This window comes from Pristiophorus japonicus, chromosome 17 (assembly GCF_044704955.1).
Source record: "Pristiophorus japonicus isolate sPriJap1 chromosome 17, sPriJap1.hap1, whole genome shotgun sequence".
Taxonomy (NCBI): domain Eukaryota; kingdom Metazoa; phylum Chordata; class Chondrichthyes; family Pristiophoridae; genus Pristiophorus; species Pristiophorus japonicus.
The window spans coordinates 63273664-63286658 of NC_091993.1; the positions used below are offsets into that span (position 1 = coordinate 63273664).

At 44.1% G+C, this 12995-nt stretch overlaps 1 protein-coding gene across 2 annotated transcripts in view; it reads left to right on the top strand.

Moving 5' to 3' along the window:
- The window catches only part of LOC139227764 (lysine-specific demethylase 5B-like), a 202829-nt gene that overhangs the window by 123106 nt on the left and 66728 nt on the right, over nucleotides 1–12995 (top strand). For both annotated transcript variants that reach the window (XM_070858770.1, XM_070858771.1), the window contains exons 16-17: nucleotides 1998–2179; nucleotides 6977–7101. In XM_070858770.1, the coding sequence (XP_070714871.1) occupies nucleotides 1998–2179; nucleotides 6977–7101 (307 nt within the window). The remainder of the gene's footprint in view (nucleotides 1–1997; nucleotides 2180–6976; nucleotides 7102–12995) is intronic.

The following is a 12995-nucleotide window of genomic DNA, read 5'->3' on the forward strand; positions in this document are numbered from 1 at the left end:
TGAATTGTCTCTGTACCCCCTCCAAAGCAAGTATATCCTTCCTTAAGAAAGGTGACCAAAACTGCACGCAGTACTCCAGGTGCAGCCTTACCAATACCCTGTACAGTTGCAGCAGGACCTCCCTGCTTTTGTACTCCATCCCTCTCGCAATGAAGGCCAACATTCCATTCGCCTTCCTGATTACCTGCAAACTAACTTTTTGGGATTCATGCACAAGGACCCCCAGGTCCCTCTGCACCTCAGCATGTTGTAATTTCTCCCCATTCAAATAATATTCCCTTTTACTGTTTTTTATTCCCCAAGGTCATCCAGTCCTGCCGATTTATCTACTTTCAAGGATGCCAAGCCCCCCTTAAACCTCTCTATATTTAACCTGTCCAATATTTCACTATCTTCCTCCTGAACTTCAACATCGGCATCATTCCCCTCTTTTGTGAAGACAGCCGCAAAATATTCATTTCGTACCTTATCCACGTCCTTTGACTTCACACGTAAATCACCATTATGGTCCCCAGTAGGCCCTACTCTTTCCTTAGTTATTCTCTTGCTCTTTATGTAATTGTAAAACATCTTTGGGATTTATTTGATCCTACTTGCCAGTATTTTTTTCATGCCCTCTTTTTGCTTTCCTAATTTCCTTTTTAATTTCATCCCTGCACTTTCTATACTCTTCTCGGCTTTCTGCAGTATTGAGCTCATGATATCTGATATAGACTTTTTTTTTTGCCTTGTCTTACCCTGTATGTACCATGTCATGTTCTTTACTATGTATTATACAAATATAAGTTGTACCTTTTTTTTATATAAAAAAAATAAATAAACAAAAATAATTCTGGGGATGTGGGCCTCTCTGGCAGGACCAGCATTTATTGCTTATCCTGGTTACCCTTGAGATGGTGGTCAGCCGCTTTCTTGAACTGCTGCAGTCCATGTGATGAAGGTGCTCCCACACGCTGTTAGGCAATTAGTTGCAGGATTTTGATCCAGTGACAACGAAAGTGCCAAGTCAGATGGTGCATTACTGTAGCCTAAAGAAAACATTGGATATTTTCTATCTCATTAGCAGGTAGATTCTAAGCCCAAATGATTTTGGTAGACTTACAAGATATTGCAGGTAGAAGAGGAAGAATTTTTTTTGAAACCAAGCAGATTTCTTTTTCTTTAATTCCCACAGTCCTCAATAATGGCAGATAGAATTTCTGAAACTCCTTGGCTTTGAATCCAATATCACAATGATATAAGCACAGAAGGAGGCCATTTGGCCCATTGTGTCTGTGCTGGCTCTCTCAATAAGCTATCAAATTAGTCCTACTTCCCCTGCCGTTTCCCCATAGCGTGCAACATTTTTCACGACCAGTATTTATCCAGTTCCCTTTTAAAAGTTATTATAGAACGTAGTGAGTGATTAGAATCTGCAATGCACTGCCTGAAAAGGTGGTGGAAGCAGATTTAATCATGGCTTTCAAAAGGGAATTGGATAAGTACCTGAAGGAAATAAAATTTCAGGTCTACGGGGGAAGGGTGAGGGGAATGGGACTAGCTGAAGTGCTCTTGCAGAGAGCCGGCACGGGCTTGACTGGCCGAATGGTTACAGCACAGAAGGAGGCCATTCTATGAGATGTTTTTAAAATGTTTGAGGACCTTCTAATTTCAACAATTGTCAGGTAATTCCATACCTACAAACACCACTGGTTCATCCTTTGATGTGCTGTGCTTGGTTGGATACCTGGGTGTGGTGAATTAGCAAATAGTTACAATTGTGAATAGGATATTGTGGCGGAATGTTACACAGCTTTGATCGGCTGTCTGTGAAGCTCTTCTTCACCAATTCTTTTAGGGTATTTCAGGATAGGTTTTTTTTCTGGTCTGAACTATGACATGGGCCCTTTCTGCTCATCTGTTAACAGATCGGAGTACTCTGGAAATAACTGACGGTCAGATTAAACCTGAATATAATTTTTCACTGAAAATGAATTAATCTATTTTCCTCATTCTAGGGAGTAATTGATTCTGTGAGGGAGAAATTCGAGTTGTTGCCTGATGATGAGCGACAGTGTGCGAAGTGCAAGACTACTTGTTTCTTGTCTGCAATCACATGCCTTTGTAAATCCAACCAGCTGGTTTGTCTGTACCACGCGAAGGAACTCTGCTCGTGTCCACCACACAGATGTCAGCTCAGGTAAATAATGCAAGAACTTTTCTCTCTAGATGGAACCTTGCTGTTTGCAACCAGTAAATATAGAAACATAGAAATCTACAGCGCAGAAGGAGGCCATTTCGGCCCATCGTGTCCATGCCAGCTGACAAAGAGCCACATGGCCCTCGGTCAGCAGCCCTGAAGGTTACGTATAAACCTATGAACAATGGCGGAAAGGTAAAGAGTACCCAGCCCAACCAGTCCGCCCCACACAACTGCGACACCCCTTGCACCGAAACATTGTAGACTCCACCCCAACCGGAGCCATGTGATCTCCTGGGAGAGTTAAAAACCCAGGCCAATTGGGACGGAAAAAAAATCTGGGAAAATTTCTCTCCAACCCATCCAGGCGATCGAAACTATTCCAGGAGATCACCCTGGCCATATTTAATTTCCTGCGGTACTTACCATCATATCTGCACCAGCCAACAAGAGATTATCTAGTCTAATCCCATTTACCAACACGAGGTCCGTAATCCTGCAGGTTACGGCACTTTATAAGTGCCCATCCAAACACCTTTTAAATGTGGTGAGGGTTTCTACATCCACCACCCTTTCAAGGTAGTGAGTTCCAGACCCCCACAACCCTCTGTGTAAAGAAGCCCCCTCTCAAATCCCATCTGAACCTTCCACTAACCACCTTAAAACTATGTCCCCTCGTAATTGACCACCACAAAGGGAAATAGACCCTTACTATCCAGTATGTCCAGGCCCCTTAAAATTTTGTACGCCTCAATGACGTCTCCTCTCAACCTCCTCTGTTCCAATGAGAACAAACCTAGTCTATCCAATCTGTCCTCGTAGCTAAGGTTCTCCACTCCAGACAGCATCCCAGTAAATCTCTGCACCCTCCCTAGTGCAATCATGTCCTTCTATAATACGGCAGCCAGAACTGCACGCAGTATCCAGCTGTGGCCTAACCAAAATATTATACAACTTAAGCATAACCTCCCTGCTCTTGTATTCTATGCCTCAGCCAATAAAGGCAAGCATTCCGCATGCCTTCTTTAACCACCTTATCCACGCGGCCTGCTACTTTCGGGATCTGTGGACAAGCACTCCAAGGTCCCTTTGTTCATCTACACTATTAAGTGGCCTACTGCTTAATGTGATTATCCGTTCCTTATTAGTCCTCCCAAAATGCATTACCTCACACTTCTCTGAATTAAATTCCATTTGCCACTGCTCTGCCCACCTGACCAGTAGATTGATGACCTCCTTTAGTCCATGACTTTCCCCTTCATTATCAAGCACACAGCCAATTTTAGTGTCACCTGCAAACTTAATCATACTCCCTATATTCAAATCTAGATCATTGATGTATACCACAAAAAGCAAGGGACCCAGTACTGAGCCCTGCGGAACCCCACTGGAAACATCCTTCCAGTCTCAAAAACATCCATCAACCATTACACTTTGCTTCCTACCTCTAAGCCAATTTTGGATCTAACTTGCCACTTTGACCTGGATCCCATGGGCTTTAACCATCGTGACCAGTCTACCATGTGGGACCTTATCAAAAGCTTTGCTAAAGCCTATATACACTACATCGTATGCAAGCACTACCCTCATCCACCCTCCTGATTACCACCTCAAAAAAATTAAATCTGGCTAGTCAAATACGATCTTCCCTTAACAAATCCGTGCTGACTGTCCCTAATTAATCCTTACCTTTCCAAATGTACATTTATCCTGTCTTTCAGAATTTTTTCCAATAATTTTCCCACCACTGAGATTAGGCTGACAGGCCTGTAATTACTCAGCCTATCCCTTTCTCCCTTCTTAAACAAGGATACCACATCAGCAGTCCTCTGGATTTGGGCATGGTGCCAAAGAGGACTGGAAAATGATGGTCAAGGCCTCTGCTATTTTCTCTCTTACTTTTCTCAACAGCCTGGGATGCATTTCATCTGGGCCTGGGGACTTATCTACTTTCAAAGCTGCTAAACCCTTTAATACCTCCTCTCTCTCTCTCTCTCTCTGTTTATTTCATCCAGAATTTCACACTCCTCCTTGATAGCAGTATCTGCATTGCCCCTTACCTTTGTGAAAACAGATGCAAAGTATTCATTAAGAACCATACCAACATCTTCTGCCTCCACACAACGATTACCCTCATGGTCTCTACCCTTTCTTTAGTTATTCTCTTGCTCTTAATATATTTATAGAACATCTTTGGGTTTTCCTTAATTTTACTAGCCAAGAATTTTTTATGCCCTATCTTAGCATTCCTAATATCCTTTTTTAATTTTATCTCTTAACTTTCTATATTCCTCCAAAGATTCTATAGTATTTAGCTGTCGGTCTATGACATAAGCTTCCCTTTTTTTTTATCCTCCCCTATAAGTCCCTAGACATCCAGGGGGCTCTAGAATTGTTGTTCCGCCCTTTTTCTTTAAGGTCACATGTTTGGCCTGAGCTCCTCTATCTCCTTGAATGCCTCCCACTGTTCCGACACTGATTTACCCGCAAGTAGCTGTTTCCAGTCCACTAGCAAAATCACTCCTCAACTTAGCAATGTGAACTTTTTTCCCCAATTTGGGACTTTTATTCCTGGTCTATCCGTGTCCTTATCCATAACTAACTTGAATCTGACTGAATTATGGTCACTGGATCCGAAGTGCTCTCCCACTAATATCCCTTCCACCTGCCCAGTTTCATTCCCCAAAACTAAATCCAAAACCACCCCCTTTTGTCTTGGGCTTGTTACATACTGACTAAAAAAAGTTCTCTTGAATGCATTTTAAGAATTCCGCACCCTCTATACTCTTCACACTATATTTGTCCCAATCAATATTTAGATAGCTAAAATCCCATACTATTACTACCCTATGGTTTTTGGACTTCACAGCAATTTGCCTACATATTTGCTCCTCTATCTCCCTCCCATTGTTTGGGGTCTATAATACACGCCCAGCAGTGTGATCTTTTCAGTATTTTATTTTTTAGTTCGACCCATATGGGCCTCATCTGATGACCCTTCTAAAATATCATCCCTCCTCACCGATATTGATCTGCCAAACCTGCCCCTCTTTCAGCTATGTCTCTGTAATGGCTATAATGTCATACTCCCAAGTGTCTACCTGTGCACTTAGCTCATCCACCTTATTTGCTTATACTCGCATAAATCTTGGTAGTAGTTACAGACTGGGGAAGTTGTATTATGAGATTTATAACCGTGTACAGTTAAGTTCTATGTTACTGGTCTGATTTGAGTCGGGCCAGGAAGACATGCTTCACTAATGCCATATAAACGAGTGAGGTTGGAGCTGAAAAGGAGTTCCCAGGAGTTGCCACCTTCATTTCATTTGGGGTTTCTTCTGCCTCTGTTTCCCAACTCTCAGTATTTTAGGCTTCCTTGGGGATGTAGGGTTCATGTATTTCAGAGGGTTTTCAGTTGCCCTTCTATATAGCTAAAATTTGTAGCATTCCCAGGTAATTGAACTTATCCCCCTGGCTTCACATGATCCTCCTAGACTTTAGCAGCACAATAACACTACACTAGAGCTTATTTTAGGCTTTTATGCCAAACAAATACATTGGACAGTAGAACAAACACACGCCAGTATCCCAGCATACATATTTTATGGTAGTCAAGTTTGGCTAGCTCCTTGTAATAGAAATCAGCAAATAATTTGCAATTGATATACTATACTATAAATAATGTTCTTGTATTTTGTTGCCTTTTGTTACCAACTCTAGAAGCTATCTGGCCTGACTAAATTTAGTCAAAGGTACCAGATGGACTCCGATTTGAAAGAGGCAAGCTGATAAATTACCTTCGTTACCAAGACCACATGTATTTAAATAAGTATGTAAATACAAAAGAAACTTGATCAAAAAAATCTCGCAAAAGTGTTAAGTAAGCTTTTTGCCTTGGTTTTTACCAAGAAATACATAGTTAACTTAATTGATCTAGAAAGGGAACTAGAGGGTATTCGTGTAAAATTGTATATGCTGTTGGTAATGTGAATAGTGCCCTCTGCAACATCCTCCCCACACAGTATACCGAGCACTCGCAACACCCTCCCCGCAGTGTACGTACCCCGCCCCCTCCCCACACTGTACATACCGAGCACCCTCCTCGCGCAGCGTGCGTACCGAGCACCCGTCCCCTCCCCGCACAGTGTACATACCGAGCACCCGCCCCCTCCTCGCGCAGCGTGCGTACCGAGCACCCGCCCCCTCCTCGCGCAGCGTGCGTACCGAGCACCCGCGCAGCGTTCTACTGGAGGGATGATAATTTGGTTTTACTTGGTTGTTTTGAACAATTTTTGCTTTTTGAAAAGAAATAGAGAGTCACTATTTGCTGTAGAGAGGAGTCACATTCTTGTAATGCTCCAGGTTCATGGCTGAGCCTGCTATATATTTCTCTTTCTTTGGTCTTGCTCATGCACACAATAGTAGTGATGCTCAATGCTGGACTGCCTGTTTTTGAAGTGGAAAATTTGTTTTTACTTGTGCTACTTTTTTCTGAAAATGTAAGATTGTGTAAATTTAATATAAACATAAATTATGAATGTGCAATGACAACTTATAGTCAAAGAATTAATTCTTGTAGCGTTTTAATACAATAGACCAGCAGCCGTGGATTGGAAATGGCTTGAATAAAAAGTTTCACCAGCGGAGTACAGGCATGAACCAATGCAGAGACACGTACAGCTACTGAACACTCTCCAATAGGTTATGTTTCTGAACGTTGATTCTGTGCTTATGATAAAAATGTTTTCACTTAATTTCTTCTTCTTTACTGTGTTCAACTTTTCTCTTCCCATCCAGGTATCGCTATGCCTTGGATGATCTCTATCCGATTCTGAGTGCATTAAAATTACATGTAGCAATGTATGAGGAATGGTCTTCCAGAGTGACTGATTTTCTGGAAGCAAAAGATGATGAGAAGAAAAGTAAGTATAGAAATCCTATACAGATGGTACCTGTGTCATAGTGCTATGCAGCTCCACTGGACTTGTACCATTGACTGGCAAGATATTAGATGCAGCAATTGTGGTGAAGCAGCAAGTGGAAGGGAAGGTATTTACATAAGAGCATAAGAAATAGGAGCAGGAGTAGGCCATACGTCCCCCTCGAGCCTGCTCTGCCATTTAATGCAATCATGGCTGATCCGATCATGGACTCGGCTCCACTTCCCTGCCTGCTCCCCATACCCCTTATTCCCTTATCGTTTAAGAAACTCTCTATTTCTGTCTTAAATTTATTCAATGTCCCAGCTTCCACAGCTCTCTGAGGCAGCAAATTCCACAGATCCACAACCATCTGATAGAAGAAATTCCTCCTCATCTCAGTTTTAAATGGGCAGCCCCTTATTCTAAGATCATGCCCTCTAGTTCTAGTCTCCCCCATCAGTGGAAACATCCTCTCTGCATCCACCTTGTCAAGCCCCCTCATAATCTTATACGTTTCGATAAGATCACCTCTCATTCTTCTGAATTCCAATGAATAGAGGCCCAACCTACTCAACCTTTCCTCATAAGTCAACACCCTCATCTCCGGAATCAACCTTGTGAACCTTTTCTGAACTGCCTCCAAAGCAAGTATATCCTTTCTTGCCTCACCAATACCCTGTAGCAAGACTTCCCTGCTTTTATATTCCATCCCCTTTGCAATAAAGGCCAAGATTCCATTGGCTGTACCTGCATACTAACCTTTTGTGTTTCATGCACAAGTACCCCCAGGTCCCGCTGTACTGCAGCACTTTGCACTCTTTCTCCATTTAAATAATAACTTGCTCTTTGATTCTTTTTCTGCCAAAGTGCATGACCTCACATTTTCCAACATTATACTCCTTCTGCCAAATTTTTGCCCACTCACTTTGCCTGTCTGTCCTTTTTGCAGATTTTTTGTCCCCTCCTCACACATTGCTGACGAAACACAGATGGGAGGAAAAGCAAACTTGGCTACGTTACACTCAGTCCCTTCCTCCAAGTCGTTAATATAGATTGTAAATAGTTAGGGTTCCAGCATTGATCCCTGCGGCACCCCACTGGTTACTGATTGCCAACCCAAGAATGAACCATTTATCCCAACTCTCTGTTTTCTGTTCGTTAGCCAATCCTCTATCCATGCTAATATATTACCCCCAACTCCGTGAACTTTTATCTTGTGCAGTAACCTTTTAAATGTCAAATGCCTTCTGGAAGTCCAAATACACCACATCCACTCGTTCCCCTTTATTTACCCTGTTCATTACATCCTCAAAGAATTCTAGCAAATTTGTCAAACATGGCTTCCTCTTCATAAATCCATGCTGACTCTGCCTGACCGAATTTTGCTTTTCCAAATGTCCACCTACTGCTTCTTTAATAATGGACTCCAACATCTTCCCAACCGCAGATGTTAGGCTAACTGGTCTATAGTTTCCTGCTATTTGTCTGCCTCCTTTTTTTAAATAGGGGCGTTACATTTGCAGTTTTCCAATCTGCTCTATTTCGAAGCAGAAGTAGAGAAAATGTTGATGAGTGTTGCCCAACGCCCCTCTCATGCACATGTTAGTGGTTATAGAGCGATACTGGCCTGAGAGTACTTTTTCAATTATGGTACAAAAATTAGGGGAAAAAGGGGAGAAACAAATACTCCCTCCTGGTATGGAAGGATGGTGAGGAAAACACTCAATATGATTCCTCATTTTATGAGAGCCGCCAACCCTACTGCACCAGTTCCGTCTCTGACCCCAAATAACTGATCTCTGATGTCTGTTTTGATAATTTATTTTTTTAATTCATTCACGAAACGTGTGCGTCATTGGCGAGGCTAGCATTTATTACCCATCCCTAATTGCCCTTGACAAGGTGATGGTGAACTGCCTTCTTGAACCACTGCAGCCTGTGTGGTGAAAGTGCTCCCTCCCTGAGCCATACAAGAGGGCGGGTATTACTACAGCCCTATAGACCATAAGCTTGGTGCCAGATTTGAGGTCCTGGTCTTCAAACGCTCTCTTCCGAAGGCTGCGCTGACGCACTGGAGGCAGTGTTGGATCTCGTCGTCGATGGCTGCCCTTGCTGATGTATGGAAAATGGTCTACATTGTCCAAAGCCGCGCCGTGGATTTGGATGACTGGGACCATGTACTGTAGACACCTCAAAGCGCTGGAGAAATACCACCAACGCTGCCTCCACAAGGTCCTGCAAATCCATAGGGAGGACAGATGCACCATCAGTGTTCTCGATTAGGTCAGCATTGAAGCACTGACCACACTCTACCAGCTCCATTGGGCGGGCCACATCGTCCGCATGCCCGTCACAAGACTCCCAAAGCAAGCGCTCTATTCTGAACTCTTACACGGCAGGCGAGCCTAGTGTGGGCAGAGGAAACGTTTCAAGGACACCCTCAAAGCCTCCTTAATAAAGTGCAACATCCCCACCTGCACCTGGGAATCCCTGGCCCAAGACCGCCCTAAGTGGAGGGCGCTGAGCACCTAGATTCTTGTTGCCAAGAGCATGCAGAGGACAAGCGCAGACAGAGGAAGGAGCGTGCGGCAAACCAGACTCCCCATCTGCCCTTTCCTTCAACGACTATTTGTCCCACCTGTGAGAGACTGTAATTCCTGTATTGGAATGTACATTCACCAAAGAACTCGAGGGACTGCCTATGATGATGATAAAAGTGCTCCAATAGTGCTGTTAGGGAGGAAGTTCTAGAATCTTGACCCAGCAACGATGAAGGCAATATATTTCCAAGAAAGAATGGTGTGTGATTTGGAGTGGAACTTGGAGGTTATTCGTGTTCCCATTTGCCTGCTGCCCTTGTCCTTCTGGGTGGTAGAGGTCTCTGGGAGGTGCTGTCAAAGAAGCCTTGGCGAGTTACTGCAGTGCATCTTGAAGATTGTACACGGTGCCCCTATGGTGGAGGGAGTGAATGTTTTAGGTGCTGGATGGATTGCCAATCAAGTGGGCTGTTTTGTCCTCATGGTGTTGAGCTTCATGAGTGTTGTTGGAACTGCACTCATCCAGGCAAGTGAAGAATATTCCATCACACTCCTGATTTGTGCCTTGTAGATGGTGGAAAGGCTTTGGAGAGTCAGGATTTGGGTCCCTTACTGCAGAATGCCCAGCCTCTGATCTTCTCTCGTTGCCACAGTATTTATGTGGCTGGTCCAGTTAAGTTTCTGGTCAGTGTTGATCCCATAATAATGTTGATGGTGGGGGATTTGTCAATGGTAATGCCATTGATTGTCAAAGAAAGTTGGTTAGACTTTCTCTTGTTGGAGATGGTCATTGTCTGGCACTTGGGACGGTCATTGATGAAGCAGCTGAACGTGGTTGGGCCTTGGACAGTGCCCTGAGGAACTCCTGCAGCGATGTCATAAGAACATAAGAAATAGGAACAGGAGTAAGCATACGGCCCCTCGAGCCTGCTCTGCCATTTAATATCATGGCTGATCTGATCACGGACTCAGCTCCACTTCCCCGCCCGCTCCCCATAACCCCTTATCTCCTTATCGTTTAAGAAACTGTATATTTCTGTTTTAAATTTATTCAATGTCCCAGCTTCCACAGCTCTCTGAGGCAGTGAATTCCACAGATTAACAATCCACTGAGAGAAGAAATTTCTCCTTGCCCTGATTTAAATGGGCGGCCCCTTATTCTAAGATCATGCCCTCTAGTTCTAGTCTCCCCCATCAGTGGAAACATCCTCTCTGCATCCACCTTGTCAAGCCCCCTTATAATCTTATACGTTTCGATAAGATCACCTCTCATTCTTCTGAATCAACCTAGTGAACCTTCTCTGAACTGCCTCCAAAGCAAGTATATCCTTTCGTAAATACAGAAACCTCACCAAAACTTTTATATAGCTGTAGCAAGACTTCCCTGCTTTTATACTCCATTCCCTTTGCAATAAAGGCCAAGATACGATTGGCCTTCCTGATTACTTGCTGTACCTGCTTACTATCCTTTTGTGTTTCATGCACAAGTACCCCCAGGTCCTGGCACTTTGCAATCTTTCTCCATTTAAATAATAACTTACTCTTTGATTTTTTTTCTGCCAAAGTGCATGACATCACATTTTCCAACATTATACTCCATCTGCCAAATTTTTGCCCACTCACTTAGCCTGACTATGTCCTTTTGCAGATTTTTTGTGTCCTCCTCACACACACTGCTTTTCCTCCCATCTTTGTATCGTCAGCAAACTTGGCTACGTTACACTCAGTCCCTGCTTCCAAATCGTTTATATATAGATGACCACAGCCATCTTCCTTTGTGCTAGGTATGACTCCAGCCAGTGGAGAGTTTTCCCCCTGATTCCCCTTTTAATAGGGCTCCTTGATGCCACAGTTGGACAAATGCTGCCTTGATGTCAAGGGCAGTCACTCTCACCTCGCCTCTGGAATTCAGCTGTTTAGTCCATGTTTGGATTGTTGTATTGTTTAAAGTTCTTTTAGCTGTTTTGGTCTACAAGATGTAGCTCACTTGTACTGTATAGGAGTGGATGGGGTTTTGTGTTCGTCGTTACCATAAGGCTAAAAAAGGGTCTTGACTCTTAGGGGCCGAAATTAAGGCCTGTTACCATCGCAAATCGGCGGGCGGACTGTTGATAGCCCAATTGCCCTTCCGAGTTTTCCCGGTGGTGCCCCGATCACACCCCCCCGCCCCCCACCACTCCGCTGCTGCTGACCTGCGGTAAGCACGTCATCACCATGCACGCTGCCGATGTTCTCCCCCACCCTCTCCCTGACAGCGACAGTCCCCTTGGAAAATCTTCGGCTTGCCCGGCGGTGCCAAAACAAACTTTTTCCCCAGTGGTCCAGTGAGGCTGTGGCCTTCTGTAGCGGCAGTGTGGCTTCCATTAAAGGGGAGGACCTACTGCCACTGCCGCCATGCTTTTTTTGTCAGCCGACTGCCATGTCGGCCCAACAATTATGCCCCCGGGTTTGGCTAGTTGGCAGCCTGGCACCCCCTTACCCGGCCAAAACCCTCACTGGTGGCCCAGTAGGGCAAAGTTTTTAAATTGCGAACGCTTTCCCGTGTAAGTGATGAGGAGAACCGTGATTATGTCATTATGGCAGTCACTCCGCTCCGCCCCCAACTTCCGCACCTCAGTTGGTGTCGCCGCCACGTTGTCTCCCCTCAAGTGTTGTCACCTTCCCCATTAAGACTGACTTCCGGATCAGAACAAAATTAACCAACAAAGGGCTGAATGTTGCTCAAGAGCCAACCTGAACCACAGCTGCGATAAGAACCATCGAGATGGGGTGGGACCAACCCGTTTTGGGCGGGGGGCAATTTCTACCCCTTGCTGTTTACGCCATCAGACAGTGGCCCAGTATTATAGGGCCCAAGTTTCCACATGATTCGCGCCTGATTTTTAGGAGCAACTGGTGGAGAAAGGACTATTTTAGAAATCGCAATTCTCCACATTTTTTTTTCTGCAGTTCTAGTCAGGTAGAACAGTTCTAGTTTAGAACAGAATGTTTTCTTCAAAAGGGGGCATGTCCGGCCACTGACGCCTGATTTGAAAGTTTCCACAGTGAAAATGTACTCCAAACTAAAGTAGAATGGAGCCAGTGAAGATTTTTGTAGAACTGAAAAAACCTGTTCTACACATTAAAAAATCAGGCGCAGGTTACAAATTAGGCGTCCAGAACGAGGGGTTGGGGGGGGGAGGGAACTCATTAAATTCGACAATAAATCCTTATTTATACTTCTACAAATATTATACAAATAAATCCAACCTGAATAAACATTTATAAGCAAAGAAAAGATTAAATAAACCATCTTCCTACCTGTGTGAAAGCCAGGGAGAATTCTGCAGCCGTTCGTGCCAGAGAGAGAGCGATGGG